General features: G+C 50.5%; 1 protein-coding gene across 1 annotated transcript; it reads right to left on the bottom strand.

The window, feature by feature from the left end:
- Positions 1-1,568: 1,568 nt before the first annotated feature.
- LOC128893380 (zinc finger homeobox protein 4-like) lies at positions 1,569-15,610 on the bottom strand. Its single transcript, XM_054154293.1, has 4 exons — positions 12,688-15,610; positions 8,092-10,925; positions 4,644-7,358; positions 1,569-4,419 (listed from the first exon to the last, which is right to left on the bottom strand). The coding sequence occupies exons 1-4, from the start codon at positions 15,428-15,430 to the stop codon at positions 3,937-3,939; spliced, it is 8,775 nt and encodes a 2,924-aa protein (XP_054010268.1). The 5' UTR covers positions 15,431-15,610; the 3' UTR covers positions 1,569-3,936.
- Positions 15,611-15,616: the final 6 nt, after the last annotated feature.

Raw genomic sequence — 15,616 nt, 5'->3', positions numbered from 1 at the left:
TGATCTCTTTGGAACTCGAAGTGTCAATAAAATGACAGTCAGTGAGGTAAAGGTGACCTGATTCTCAAATCTCAAATTAGTTTGCGATCATGGATCGCGCTACATATTCGTAGTCAATCATTCGCTTAGCATTCGTGGCAGTAGAATGCTAAGAAAGCGTTTCGAGTTGCTGATACCAGCAAAGAAAGCCTCGAGCGCAAAGGGTTAATTCGAATACTATTGCGAAAAATTCTGGACCCTATCCAGGTTAACTTCTGTCCGACTATTAATGTCCCAGCTGTCGCGGAACATCGTACGATTCACATGGGGAAAAAAAAACGTAACACGTTAATTTGACGGTATTGGACGTGTGTATGGCGCGCACGCCTGCCGTGAAAATCGGTGGGCGTCAATATTAGATGACTCGTCGCGTCGATACATTTTGACCAGTGATTTTTAAATTACCGTAAAGGGTTCGAGGTAAGTACTCTTCTACTAACCATCGAAAGTGTCACCTTAACGTAAAAATCTGTCACTCTTATGTCATTCTCGACGTTTTCCCACGAAGGAACCTTTTAATTTAAACGATAACCGTGGCTTGAACCGTGTGGTGAACGTAATATCTGGTATAGCGAAAGCTTATTCTTTTTCAGAATTCGTTTATCGATTCGCGTCGATAAGATATAAATTTCGAGATATAAAGTATTCACAACCAACTCTCATAAATAACTCTCATAATTTTGTTACGATTCAAGTCCCAAACTTTTGGCCCACAAATGAAAATTGTCTAACAGTCTAAGAATCAATTCTCGATACCAACATATTTGAAACTATTTTCGTCCATCCACTCATGTTTACTTCATTTCAAATCAAGTTCTTAAGCCTAATAGTTAAACAAAATAATTGATAAGAACATACTTGGAATTTTTCTGTTAAATTCATGCAAGGTTTACATATAGATGGAAACTATGCACGTCATGCTGCCTCGTTGCTTGGATCGTTTTCCACGTAAAATAAACCTGGTTTAATTACCGCGTGATGCACGACGACCAGACGAACAGGGTCGTAATTCGTTTCAATGGCCGCTGTTTACGCAAAACTCGCGCAATCGATCCGCGAGGATACCAGGAAACGTGCTTTCTTCCGCGTTGAATATCGCTCGGCGATCAGCGAACGAGCTACCTACGCGCGCGTTTCAAACTCGTGCGTTTCTCGTCGCGAAACGACCATTCTTATAATAGCGCGCTACTTGCCTTAATAAACAATGAGCTCCTCTATTCTGGAAGCCTTGCTCGAGACGAGCGTACGACAAAGACTATTTAAATGCGCCGCTTGAGTTCACCTTCTGTAACCCATGTTATCTACTCTTTCTCAAGAAAATTGTAGAGCGTAGAAGAAAACGAACGTCTCAAATGTGGTATGAGTTTTGTATAAGCGCGAACCTTCCAAATGTATTCGTGCCATGATGTTGGAAACTGTAAATAAATACTACTCTGAATGTTGTTCAAAAGGATTATTGATTTACATTAAAAAGGGAATAACGCGATATGTGTTCCGAAGGATAAATAAGATTTTTTCGAAAATGCATACGTATATGTTTTCAGAGCGCACACTGGGTTACACAGGGTTGACGGCAACGACTTACCCGAAAACACAGCCGGAGGTGAGGGGATGAACCAAATAAGAGTAGGGTGCAGGGAATGAAAAACTTTAAATAAGAAGAAAAACCAAAGATTAATCTTATGATAGTATAGCTTTATTTTAGACTAGAACGGAAAAATAATATAATATTAATAATATAAAATAATAATAATAATAATAATTAATAATAATAATAATAATAATAATTAATAATAATAATAATAATAATAATAATAATGATAAACTATATACACAAGAATAGTAGGGGCCGACATACATAACATTGTTTCTTGTACGTGTACGTGTCAGTATCTCATGTATGCGTTTATTCGCGCGTGGTCCAAGTGCGTGAACGCGAATCCGTGTTTGTGGTGTGTGTGTGTGTGTGTATGCGTGTGTACGTTTGTTTGCGAGTTGTATACGTGTCGTGTCGGTGAAGAAAAAAAGCGAGAAGCGGAGCCACACCCTCGTCGGCTGCGAATACGAGCTCACGCGGTAAATAAAATAAATTGAAAAAAACGAAAAAGGAAATGGACGTACGTCGGGCGTTCTTCAAGGTCGAGACACTCGAAACGAGTCGTTTCGATTGCGTGGGCAGGCGAGAGTGTGACTATCACAAAAAATAAAGGGAAACTCATAAATAACTAACGCATAAAATAATAATAATAATTAGTACTAGCCCTGATTAAGATCGATGTCATCGTAATGGCAAATAGGATTCTCTTTAACGTCGTACGTGGACGCGAAGGGGAAGAGGGCAAACGTATGAACGCGAAGGAGAAGTGAAATTTCAACCCTTCGCACACCACTGGCGTCGCTGCGGCGACACCGATAATACGCACCACGCGATACGAACAACAGATTTCAAGTTTCGCCCGTGGCAACGCAAAACAGAACGAAATAAATAAAATTCTCGTTTGTAAAAATTAAAAAAAAAAAAAAAGAAACTATATTTGATTGTCAAAAGTTTCATACGCGGCAACGCGAATAGAATTGAACATGCAAAATTCACGTTGCGAGCATTTACTAATTAGTTCAAAGGGTGGATGCGCGTGCTAACGTCCAGAGCGTTGCCACAAAAATTGTCTCGAAGTCCCTGATCGTTCGTATCGAAAATAATTCGTGGATTGCAAAGGGTTAATTATGATACACGCGTGCCATTGGTTCCTGGGAGTATAGTTGCGCCACTAGCGATTACGTATGTGCTCCACGGAGGCCAGAATGGGGACCGTTCACGAGGAAGGGGCCCCATTCGGGCCTCGGATAACAGCGGAGACTTTTGCGAAGAATATTTACAGTGAATGCTTCGGGCACGATAAGGTGGGCTGAGGGGGGGAGGGGTGGGGGAGGCATCGAAAGATGGTACTCGGCGCTGGAATGGCTTCGCGGATAAGTGACGACGACGATGACCACGATAATTAATAATGTAGAATCGAAACAGGGAGAAAACAAAGGTAAGGAGCGAGGAGTGGGATCGATACTTCGCTACGCTATGTAGGAATTAAAAAGGCAATGTGTATTCTCCGTTCTTTCTGACTATACTATAATGCATCAAACGCTTCGAGTAATAATCGAAATGGATAGTACTAAGAATCCATTATAAAATATAATAATAAAGTTCGTAATAATTTCTATCTCTCCGGGCTTTTCTTTTGCGATGATCGTTTTCATTTTAAAACGGTTTTAATGCTTCGACGCACGCTCTCTGAACTCGCTCGCACTCGCATTCTCGCAAACGTTCACTCGCACGATCTCTCACTCGTTCGTCTCTTTCGCCCTCTCGCATTCTCTTTTTACGCTAGAATAGTCATCTGATAGGAACTTTCAGTATTGCCTAGCTCTGGATATATTATATTCGCACTATACATTGTAAACGATTTTTCACGAAAAGGAAAAATTCTCATCGTACAAATTTCCATAGTTGACGGGCCCCCTAGAGTATCACACGGGCCAAATTGTACAGGTGTAAACGTATACACGCGGTATAAACAAAGAACACGTGCACACATACAACGACGTAAACTCGCGCGAGTTCGAAATTCATTTGTCCACGAAATTACAAAACGAAAGAAAAATGATAGAACAAGAAGAAGAAGAAGATGTAACAGCTCCGAACGACTCGCGTTTAATCGAATAGAGGCAGTCGTAAAACGTGTATCAACGCGTGCCTACTCTCGAAATGAAAAAAATAAAAAAAAAAAAGTAGAAGAAGAATAGACAAAGGAAAAAGGAAAAAATTGATTTCTAATCGATAACGTTTTCATCTGGTCGCGTAAAGGATCAGAATTTCGAACGAAACGCGGGTCGAACGGTCGCTTACGAGTCTAAGAGGTCAGCCAGACACTCACCAGCCGTGGTGGTAGCCGTGCTAGCCGTCGCGGCGCCAGGATGCTGCTGCTGCTGCGGCTGGAACATCGCCGTAGGGTGGAGGAACAAAGATCCGTACATCATGTTTTCGTCCGTTTGCTGTTGCTGCTGGCCAGCCTGCTGATTGGTGGTCCCGACCACCGACGAATTACCGATCCCTGGCGTGCCACTGTTGCCAGTGGGAACGATCGGTGCACCAGGCGTCGGTGGCACTAGGCTGCCCTCCTCGACGGCGACGCGGACCGACTCGATGTGCCGCCGCGAGAAAACGTGCTCCTGCAGCGGCGACTTGGCCGAGTATCGAACCGAGCACAGTCTGCACTCGTCGGGCCCGGTTGGTCCGCGATGCGGTTGCACGGCCGAGCCCTCGGCTGGCAAGCCCGCCGCCAACCTGGCCTTCTTCTCCTTTGCACGGGCGTTCTGAAACCAGACCTGCAACTCGTTTCGATTAGACCGCAAGCTCATCGAGATCGGGACGATCGCGAGCAACGGGGGTTCCTCTCGACGCGAGACGCTCGGGACTCGGCGAAAAGCTGCCAAGGAAATTTTAGGCTAGCAAAGAATTCAAAATCATTTTACACAATTTAATCAGCCATTTTCGAATCCCAAACGCCACTCGACGAGCTCACAATCAGGTTACACTCTGGATCGCTTACCTGAACCACGCGCTTCGGCAGACCGATCTCGCGGCCGAGCATCTCGCATTCGGCCATGGTCGGTGTCTTGTAGTCCGAGAACAGAGACTTCATCACCTTCACCTGGGTCGCCGACATCTGAGTGCGATACCTTTTGCCGCTGGATTGGCTGGTTCCACTGCCAGCGCCCGCCACCGGGGTGAGCGGTGTGCCGCCTGCTCCCGCGGAAGCCGGACCCTGTCGCGAGCTTTGGGTGCTCGACGCAGGGCTCGCAGGTCCGCTCTCGTCGTCTAGGAATTCCGTGGTCTCGCTCATGCTGTCGTCGTCGCAGATGCTTCTTTCGGAGAGATCGGTGAGGGGCCCGCAATCGCTGCCACCGCGAAAATGCACGCCGTGCTGCTCTTCGAGGAGGTTGCTCAATCCGCCGAGGCTGAGTTTCATCGGGCGGCTGAGATCTACCGGTTTGCTCAGATCCAACGGTGATTCGCCGCTGTTGTTGCCCGTTTGATGGTTGGACGCCTCCTGCTTGCCGTTGATCGCGTGAGCTTGGAGCTCGCTGATGTAACGCTTCATCGACTCTTCGTAGTACTTCTTCAAGGAAGCCTCCATATCGGTGTTGAAAGGCGGGAACAGCGGCGGCATCATGTTCGGGGTGCTAGGATTCGAGGGCGCGGATTCCATCGAGAGTTCCTCGTCGGGGATATTATCTATGTTCACCTCGCCGCGGGCGATCTGATCGGCGTGCTTGCTGCTAAGATGGGACTCTAGCGCGGATTTCACTTTGAACAACGCCGGACAGAACGGGCAGCGTTTATTGATCACTTGGCTGTGCGCGCGAAACTGACCCTTTCGTTCGCGGGCGCGGGTGTTTTGAAACCAGACCTGAACGACGCGTTTCTTCAAGCCGACCTCACGAGCGATCGTCTCCAGCATCTTTCTCGACGGATTCGATTCGACCTGATACTTTTGATACAAATAGTCCAGCTGTTCCGGAAGTATCGTCGTTCTCAGACGTTTGTCTTTGGGTTGTTCGCTGTGCTCGGAGTTGGACCGCGTCTCGCTACCCGTTCCCTCCTCGAAGTCCTCGTATTTCCGTTTTCTGTCTTGCATCATCGCGATCAGCGGATGGGAGGTGTCCGCGGCGACGCCTGAGGTCGCGTTCAGCGCTTGTTGTTGAAGAATGCCGAAAGGCGAGTCCGGAGGATAGGCTGGCGGGAACAAGGACGGGTTCATGATATGTACTAGCTGATGCTCGCGCCAGAGCTCGAATCGTCCGAACATCAGGTTGCATTTGTCGCATTGAAAGCTACCCTCCTTAGACTCGGCCTGCGACTGCGATTGTTGCTGTTGTTGCAGCTGCTGCTGAGGCTGCTGATGCGATTGCGTCAACGTCTGTTGTTGATGATGAGGGGATGCGGTAGCGTTCAACGGTTGCTGAAGTTGCTCGGCGAGCGCCGGCGCGTTCGTCGGGTTAGCGGGCACAGCGTTTGCAGTGGTGGTCGTTGAGCTGCTGTTGCTATCTTCGGAACTCAAAACGGCGGCCACTTGAGCCGCGGCGGCTTGTGCTTGCGCGCTTCTCTTGGCATCCTCCTCTTTGAAGCAGTGCGTCTTCTGATGCCGAATGAGTTCGTAGTATCTCTGAAACACCAGTAAGCACTTTTTACATTGGTAATTCAAGCCCGGAGTTCTTTGAAAGCGGCCTGAACCGTCGTCACTTTCGCGGGTGCCGGCTGTCACGGGTTCGGCAGCGGGTTGATTCTCATAAACTTTACGTGCCTTCTGTCTAGCGTTTTGGAACCAAACCACGATTACGCGCGGGCTCAATCCAAGAAGCTTGCTCAGATATTCCAGATCGTCGTCTTTCGGGTATGCGTTATTCTCGAAGAACTCTTGAAGAACTTTGATTTGGTAATCGGTGAATCTTGTACGATTCGCTCGTTTCCCAGAGCTACCGCCGGAGGAATTGCTGCCGTTCCCGTTCCCGCCGAAGGAATAGTCCGTCGGTCCGCGACCAGGGCTCAGAGATCTCTGCGGCGTCAGAGCTATCGCTGCCATGGCGCTCGGCACGACGCCACCCGGTCCAGGGTTGGGACTGGCGAAATTCTGAGGTCCAAGTTTCGGTGGAAGCATCGGAGTGCTCGGGGCGCTGGTCGTCGTCGGTATATGCGACGTGACGTCGTGATGAATGCTAGGAAAGACGGAGCTAATGCTCAGAGCTGGCGAATGAGGTCGTGACTGTTGCCCGCCCGAGCTCCCGGGCGAATGATGCTGTTGCTCCTCCTGGTGTTGCGAGTGCTGCGGAACGTGACATTGCGGTTGTTCCTGAACCTCCTGTTTTATCTCGCTGGTCTGAGACGCGTTGATATTAGTCGTCGACGGCGGCGGGGACGCTTGCTTGTTTGGACTTTTGTCGTCCGAGGAACTGCTCCCCGATACGCTAGAATTCAGCGGTGTCACTTTCGCTTCCCCCGTTTTCTCGTACTCCTCGAGGTTCAATGTTGTGCTCGGAGGATTGTTGAAATTGTACGGACTGTCTTTGTTGCGTTGACGCTCTTTGAACAACGTGTTTCGGAACCAGTGTTTGATCACTTTCGGTGGTAGGCCGCTCTGCGCCGCCATGTCCAATATCTGCTCTTCACCGGGTGAATTGTTAATATCGAAATGCGCGCGTAGTATCTTAAGCTGTTCGTCCGTTATGCGAGTGCGTGCTCGTTTCTGCGAGGCAGCCACGTTTGCCTGCAAAACGAAAAAAGATTTACCTGTGCTTTCTTTCCTTGCACGAGCTTTCCGTGTTCGAGAATGTAATCTACTTCGTCTTCCATATTTCGATTACTTTGTATTCGCGGAATAGCGTACAGGCTCGAATACTCGCGTCCGATGTTACGTAACTCTCGGCATCAGTAAATGGAAGGATCGTTAACGTTCGCGATTTGCATAACGAAGTGGCCCGTTCACCGCACAAATTTATTAACTCCACTTTTTGGAAAACCTTAAATTTATTTGGCCATTGAATAATAAATCATTCATTTCAAAGCCCGTTACATCGCGTTTCTCAACTTTTTGTTTTATGGATTGTTAATCGATTTGACCAAATATCAATGAATATCAATGAACATCAATTAATCGAAATGCTATTTTATTTCTAGAGTATCAAAGAAGCCCATCGGAACACGGAAAGGCTGCTAGTAAGTCCATTCGCGACATTGGTAACTAACCTGCGAATGTTTATGCATTCATGACAAATGGAGATATGGAGGAATCCAAGACATATTTTCATTCAAGTTTCAATCCTTTATCTGCATCTAAGAAAATATGAATTTGCACAAACATCCGCAGTCTACTAACACGTTGTTGACCGGTCAGGAGTGAACTCGTGTTTGCACTTGCGTGATCTATTTCAATTTATGAAACCAAGCCGGTCAACAATGTGCTAATAACAGAAAACTACAACAGTCGACAAATTACTTACGGCTGCAGCTTGTTGCTGTTGCAAAGCGATGTGTTGTTTGGCCAGAAGGTCAGCTTGAGCGTTGATAGGCGGATACGCGGTGGCAGCGCCGTCGTACGGAGGCGGAGGTAGCATCATCGGCACCAGAGGTGGTTGAAGATTCATGGCGGCCAGAGCAGGAACGTTCAGTCCCAGCGGCAGACCCATCATCCCCATCATCAATCCTGGATACTGTTGAAGCTGTTGCTGTAGCTGCGAGGCTGCCATGGCGTTCAGAGCAGCTTGCATCTCGGTCATTTGCTGAGCCAGAGTAAGCTGAGCGTGCTGCTGTTGCTGTTGTTGCTGCTGCTGTTGTTGTTGTTGTTGCTGCTGCTGTTGTTGCTGAATGTGATGCGTGGAGTTGGTTGTCAGCACGACTGGAGTGGTTGAGTCGGTGCTGGAAACGGGCGTGTTGCTCAGGGCTGGAGTGGTAGCAGGAGTGGTCGAGGTAGCCTCTGGAGTCTTGCTGACGCGTTCCTTGCTCTCCGCGATCTCTTCTTTCTCCCGTTCGCGTTGTTCTTTGTCGGAAGTGAGATCTTGGGGCTGAGCGGATGCCGGCGTGGAACTTCTAGGCGCGGACGACGTGGAGGAGGACGTCGCGACGGTGACCACGACGCTCTTCTTCTCGTACTCGCACTTGAACTGCTGCGCGTACTTCTCCAGAAATTCGCGAGGCACCAAGTCGCGGTGCACCTCCTCGCAATGAGCTTTGAGGACCCACACGCTGCTAAATTCCTTGTTGCAATGCTGACAGGTGCTCTTCGTCAACTCGGGTATAACGTCGTCGTCCGTGTGCTCCTCTGCTTCCTCCTCCCTTTCGCGAGCGGCTTGAGCGGCGAGCGCTTGCTTCTGCTGCTCCTGTTTCTGTTGTTCCTGCTGAGCTTGGAGCGCAGCCGCGGCTTCCTCCTCCTTTCGTTGACGTCTCTGATGGTTCTCGTTGAACTGCATGACCAGGTCGAACCCGAAGCTCTCCAGCAGGTGCTTGTACATTTGCGAGGTCTTGTGACGCGGCTGCGATAAAATGTCCTGCGTCGTTTGCGCGGCGTGTTGGGCGCTTTGCTGCATGTGTTGCTGAGGACCAGGCGTGGTGGACGTGGGCGGTGGTGTCTTGGCTGGCGCGGATGGAACGAGTTGCTGCGACGCGGCCAGTTGTTGAAACAGTGCCAGAGGATTGCTGAAGATGCAGTAGAGCTGTTGGTGCGTGGCGAGCTGCTCCTGGTTGACGAAAAGAGCGCTGCATCGAGGACAGGACAGCATCGTCCCCGTGTTGCTGGCGTTGGTGTTGATGGGTGGACTGTTTGGACTCGTCGGTGGTTGTTCTATCAGAGGTCGTGCGAGGTCTAATTGACCGCTGGCGGCGAGATCTGGTAATTTACTGGCTCTAGTCTGATGGAGCACGCTTCTCATGTGAATGTCCAAAGTGCTACCTTGAGAGTAGGCTACCTTGCAGATGTTACATTTGTAAGGCTTCTTGTCTTGATCTTGCTGGGAATCGGGCGACTCCGTCGGACTAGCCGGCGGTACCACCGAGATCAGCGTGTTATTGTTACCCTGCTCCTGCATGGCTCTCTTCAGCTTGTGCAGGTGGCTCACGCTGTTGTAGTGAACCAAGAGTATGTTCTTCTGGGTGAAGCTCTCCTTGCAAACGTCGCACTTGTAAGGTCTGTTCGGGTCCAAGTATTTCTCCATCGGATAGGACATCTTCTCGCCTTTGCGATGCAGCAGGGTCTTGTTGTGCCCGGTGAGGTAGCTCTGCCGCGTGAACGCTAGTTTGCAGCGATGGCACTTGAACTTCCTGCCTGGATCGTGGTAGGAGTCCTCGGCTACGGGCTGGCTGTTGAGATAGTCTTCCAGCAGACGTTGTTCTTTATGCAAGGGCGACGAGTCGCTGGCATCGCTCTCCTCCTCCTCGGCTTTGCTGGCATCGTCCTCGACGTTCTGCTCGCCGGCCAGATTACCCTGTCTCCGCAGGCTCTCCTCGGTGAGGGCCTGCAGAAGCGGGTGAGCGTGGAGCAGGCTCTGCTTGTACTGCGCGAGCTCTTCCTCGTGCATGTCCGCGTGAGTGGACTCCAGGTGTCGTTGAAGCGCCTGAACCGAGCGAAACGAACGACCGCACAACGCGCACTTGGTCGCGTCCCTGATCGCGTGGTATTGCGAGTGTTGCTGCAGTTTCTCCAACGTTTTGAACGCCAGGCTGCACTGGCCGCATCGATACTTGTAAACGTGTTTCTCGCTGACCGCTAACGTGGGCGTGGTGGCGGGATGAGACTCGCGATGGTGTTGTTGCAATTCCTCCAAGGAGCGACAAATGCGGCCACAGATGGTGCATCTCGTCAGCTCCTCGATCTCGTCGTTGGCACTCCGCTCGCTGAGATCCTCTTCCTGGCTGGGCTTGCCGCTGGCGGTGGGCGACGTTGGCGTGGTCACCGCCGGCGTCGAGGTGTTTCTCGGATTGTTGTTTAACCAATGGCTCTGATCCACCAGCAGCAGCAGCCGTTGCAAACCGTCCGAGTTGACCGAATGTATTTGCATCACGTGCTTCTCGAGCGCGGAACGCTCTCTGAAGCCGTCTTGGCACAACGGGCACAACAATTCAGGCGGTGGCTCCTCCTTCACGGTCTCCGGCTTCTCTTCGGAATCCTGAACGTGGGCCACTTGCAAGTGCTGCCTTAATTCTTCGCGCGACGTTGGCTGATAAGTGCAATACGGGCAGGTGACGTCCTCGTGTTCGTTCTCCGGTTCTTGTTCTGGTTCCTGATCGTTATCCGGCTCTTGCTTCACCTCGTTACCGCAGTCGCTGCCTTCCTCTCGTCGTTCTGAAAAATCGCAAAACGGTTCCGCTTACGGTAGGAAGCCACTGTTCTCGGGAATTCGCGATATGATTGCGGGAGCTAATTTTCTTCTAATACGAGGGGAATTAAAGACCTTACTTGGGGTAGGCGAAACTATCGCATCGAATAATATCGGCTCTTGGCTTATGCACCGTAATTTTCGGGAACACGCGAGAGACGAATACTTTTACTATTAGAATATTTCAAATGCAATCAATGGGTTTGGAAAATGACATTAAATACCATCCATTCGAAGTAAATCTACGTTAAGCTTTGACTGGCGCAACGTAAATTCGTACGTCTTAATATCCCAATTACTTTCTTTCGATAACCAAAACGTGTAATTCCCCTTTCTATCGAGGCGTCGATAAATCGTCGATCGACGTTGAAAATCATAATAGCCGAAAAAATAACCATTAATCTTGCAGCTGCACGTGAACAGGGGAGTATATAAGCCGATAATGTTGCGAGAGAAAGTAAATTATGTGTAACGGCAGCGAAAGTGTTTTATACGACGACGCGAAGTTTTCGTCCGATGATAAATTAGATTTACTTTTTTCCAACCGGTATACGTTATTTTTCAATTATCATCCCGTTGGTATCTTTGCGTGGAAGTATCGTTTTTGATGAGAATTTAGAAAACTATAATTTGTGGAGTACATTTAGATTGTTAAACGATGCAAGGTATTAAAAAAAAATCGACGCAAACAATAACCGTGCATTTGAAGACCAGAATGAAAGAACTAATTACCGCTACCTAATGCACGCAATATTACAATGTACTGCATTGTGTTACAAAGTTGGACGTGACATTCGCGGACTATTATTAATTAAACTAGCGACAGGTGTAACCGTGACTCAGTCTAGTAATCCCATCGCTGGAGTAAAGCAAAGGTCGATATTACGGTATATTTGAAAAGGTTTTGGTAACGATGAAGAGTAGGAAGGGTGATTCGCGGTGGTGTGCAGATATCGCAGATGCTTCTTCGTCCAGTGTAACAATACCACTTGAAATTACAGATTGCCGATACAAAATTATTGACGGAGCCGTGCCAAGGGGACGAAAGAAGCGCGTCTGTTGGTGAAAGCGAGACGAGAAATAAAGGAAGACCGCCTATTCGCGTGGTCTGGTATTGTCCGAAACCGCATTTACATCGAACGGCGTCAGTTGCGAGAACACAACGCGACGAACCAACGCGTGCTGCTGGTTTCTCTTCGTATATTTATGTAAGTACAGGTCGTCGATATAATAACGCTCAGCATTGTGCGTGGCGCGATACACGCCACGGCCATATGCCACGCGAAATTACCGTCGTTGCCTGCTAATTACGCGATAATCGATGAAAATACTGAATTCATTAAGGGTGCGACGAATACTTTCTACCCAGCTGTGAGAAATTTTCTTTAGATCTGGATTTTCGAAAAAAAAAAAGAAATTAATTTGTCACTTGTAAGAGTCGATTTTGCTCGAATAATAGGAATGAAAGCGTTTCACGATATCATAATAATCATCGAATTCTTCTTTCTTTTAACTCTTTCAGACCTGAAGTTTTTTTCTCGTACTAGTGTAATTTGATTTAACAACAAAATCCTAATAGCGTAGTCTTCGAGGAAAACTATGTTTCGGTCGTGACGGTAATTTAAAAATTTTGTGTTCTCACTTGTGAACGCCAGGTTTCGAAAGGGTTAACGAATTTATCATCTTTATTTTAACGAAATTTCGGACCAAGTATTCGGATCAACTCACCACTGTTGGCGGTGGTGGCATTCGGAGTGGTCGGCGTGGTGGGACTGGACTGTTGAGTAGGCGGTGCATCGGGATCGCTGACGACTTGGAAAACGTCGCCGATGTCGGTGTGCGGGGTTTCGTTCCCTTGGATGCCGCTCCGTCGATGGAGCTGATGCAATTGCTCCATCTGAAGGTGTCTGAGGGACCGGACGTGCTGGAGCAGCGGCAATCGGTGTCTCGCGCTGAATCCACATAGAGCGCAGTGATACAATTTCCCCTGCGACGACACGTTGGCGCTGGCCTCGAGCAGGTGACGGAGGAGCAGAGCCGCGGCCTCGTGTCGCGGTGAAGCCGCGTGGAGCGCCAATTTATGAGCGCTGTTGGTGTAATAGTCGCACGCGTGACAACGCAATTGCGCGGCGCTTGTGGGCGACGCCAAGTACTTGAGCTTCCATTCGTTTCGGGGACCGCCCTCTTTCACGTGGTTCACATGCTGCAGACGTTGAAGGTGCTTGTCGGTTTTGCAGTGTAGTTGAAAGTTCGCCTTTAGGTTAGTTTTATAGGAACAAAGTTTACAGACAAAGTGACCGGCGACCAGAGCGAGGATCTCGCCCTCGCGCGTCCGCGTGCGATCGATGGCCAGGTGGTGGCCCATGGCTTCCAAGGAGTCCGTGCCGAAGTTGTTGCAAACGCAGCACTGATAAAGATGGGATGGATCGGGATCTGCCGGTTCGGGCGGTGGATCCATGCTGTCGGGCGAGAGACCAACGTCTCCGGCGAGGTTGCCCATCGCGCCCATGCTCGCCATACCGCCCATAAGTTCTGGCGGTAGTTGCGGTGGCAGCTGACCGCCGGTCATCATTTGAATCAGCAGAGCTTGATTGTACGCCATGTCCGCCAACGCTGCCTCCGCGTGTTGGGGCTTGTCCAGCCCGCCGAGATGCAGCAACTGTTCGAGCTGTTGCTGCTGATGTTGTTGCGCTTGCTGATGGTGGTGCTGTGCCTGCTGATGGTGGGACTGCAACGCGGAGAGCGTCTGCATGTGCTTCACGTTCTGCTGCAGCACCAGCATGTTGTGCGTGTGTTTCTCGCTGGTCATGTGTATCCTCAGATTGCGCGCGACGTTCGTCTCGTAGTTGCAAACGTCGCAGCGAAACGTTGGCTTCGGTTTGCTTTGGTTTCCGGGTTGACCGGCGATGTGCGGGCTGTGATTTTGCTGATGGTGGGGACTTCTCGTCGGCATCGGGGCGTCTTGAGAGGAAGATGGATTGTTGGCGCCCGAGCTACCGCCGCCACCTTGCTGAAGCTCCTGCATATTGTTTAGATGTTTGTCGCTCTGCATGTGAATACTGAGGTTGCCCTTGGTGGTGGTGGAATAGTTACACACCTCGCATCTGTACGGTTTGTATCCGCAGGTGTAAGTCTCGCCACGCGCTAACCTCGGATGGGGTTGACCGGCGATGCAGTATATGCAGGAGGTCTCGCTCTCCGGGTGCTTCTCTTTCATGTGTATCTCCAGAGTTTCCTGGTACTTGTAATGCCAGTTGCATTTAGGACACTTAAGGGTTTTGCAAGAGTTCCGACTGTGAATGCCGGCCAGGGGTCCACCGGGACCGGCCAGTCTGCTGCTGGCGAGGATCAGTTCGCATTTCGGGCACTCGACCCCGCTAGGTCTACCTTGCATGTGCTCGGGACAGACGCCGATGGTCGTGCCCGTGAGGAAATTGGGTGGTTGCTGGGTCAGAGCGGCGTAGGAGGACGGTGAGCCTTTCGTCGAGGAAGTTGGCGGTGGCGGTGACGTGTAATGGATGCCTGCAGCGTCGGGCGCCTTGGCCCAGGATGCGGCGCTCACCTGAGCTCCGGTCCATTGGTGTTGCTGCGTTTGTTGATGATTGTACGCGAGAGGATGATTCGAGTGCGACGTGGGCGTGGTTGGTGTGCTCGGCGACGGCCTCTGTTGCTGTTGTTGTTGCTGTTGCTGCGGACTGCTCGGCACGCCAGGGGTACTCGCAGGCGTGCTGGTCGTAGTGGGTATCTCGTGATCGTTCGCTTCGGAGCGTTGCTGTTGTTGCTGACTCTGCATCTGCGCGGGTGACGGTTGCGAGCAGGTGGAGTTGGTCACGGGTTCGAGAAAACTGACGAGCGGTTGCTTCCCTCTGCCCACGGCTTGAATGATAGCCGACGCGGTCGAGTGGGAGAGCACTTGCCTTTCGTCTTCCATCAGGGTGAGCTGATGTTCGCCTTGAGCGTGCGCCACGAAACTTTTAGCGTACCCGAAACTTAGCTTGCATATGAAACACATAAGAATGGGTTTCACGGGCACGGAGGCGGCCGGGGGCGGCGGGGCTGCCGGTGGCGGGGGTGGCTGTTTACTACCCTCCGCGCTTCTGTAGCTGATCACCCGATAGCTGTGCATCACGGGAAGATCGGGATTATGCTGTTGCACCGTCGACCGTTGCTGTTGCTGTTGCTGCTGCTGCTGGTAGGCCTGATGCGCGTACAGCCGCGAGACGTAGTACGCGTTCGCGATCTGAGGAAATACCAGAGAATGAGGAACCGAGACACCGCGCCCGTCTACGATGCAACCGTCTGGCAGAGAGTCGTCTTCGCTTAGCTCGCTCTCGCCCTCGATGATGTACGCCGAGCCATCGGGATTGTAGACGATCTTTCCGTCGAATTTCTCAACGTCGCCGCCCGTTGGACTCGGGCTGGGGCTTGGACCCTGCTTCTCTTGTTGCTGGCCCTGCGATTGCATTGTCATGGTAGTGGTGGTTGTCGTTGTGGTCGTGTCCGCGATAGGTGTAGGCGTTGGTATGGCATCGCGGGTGCAGGGTTCCGTGCCCGAGGGTGGACTGGCCGTGCGGGGGTGATGGGGCTGGTGCAGCGCAGCCCCTGCTGCCGGGGGGGACCCGCCCCCTCGACCCCCCTCCTCCTCCGGGCTCATCTC

This window comes from Hylaeus anthracinus, unplaced genomic scaffold, assembly GCF_026225885.1.
Source record: "Hylaeus anthracinus isolate JK02 unplaced genomic scaffold, UHH_iyHylAnth1.0_haploid 27397, whole genome shotgun sequence".
Lineage (NCBI taxonomy): Eukaryota > Metazoa > Arthropoda > Insecta > Hymenoptera > Colletidae > Hylaeus > Hylaeus anthracinus.
The sequence above is the reverse complement of the archived record's forward strand: the minus strand, read 5'-3'. Positions and strand labels throughout refer to the sequence as shown.

What these genes read in the sequence shown, in the direction of transcription:
- LOC128893380 (XM_054154293.1), bottom strand. Translation starts at nt 15,430, where the DNA reads ATGACAATGCAATCGCAGGGCCAGCAACAAGAGAAGCAGGGTCCAAGC. An exon ending in TGCCACCACCGCCAACAGTG is followed by an intron (nt 10,926 to 12,687) that starts GTGAGTTGATCC and finishes GCGATTTTTCAG; the next exon opens with AACGACGAGAGGAAGGCAGC. An exon ending in AACAGCAACAAGCTGCAGCC is followed by an intron (nt 7,359 to 8,091) that starts GTAAGTAATTTG and finishes TTCGTTTTGCAG; the next exon opens with GCAAACGTGGCTGCCTCGCA.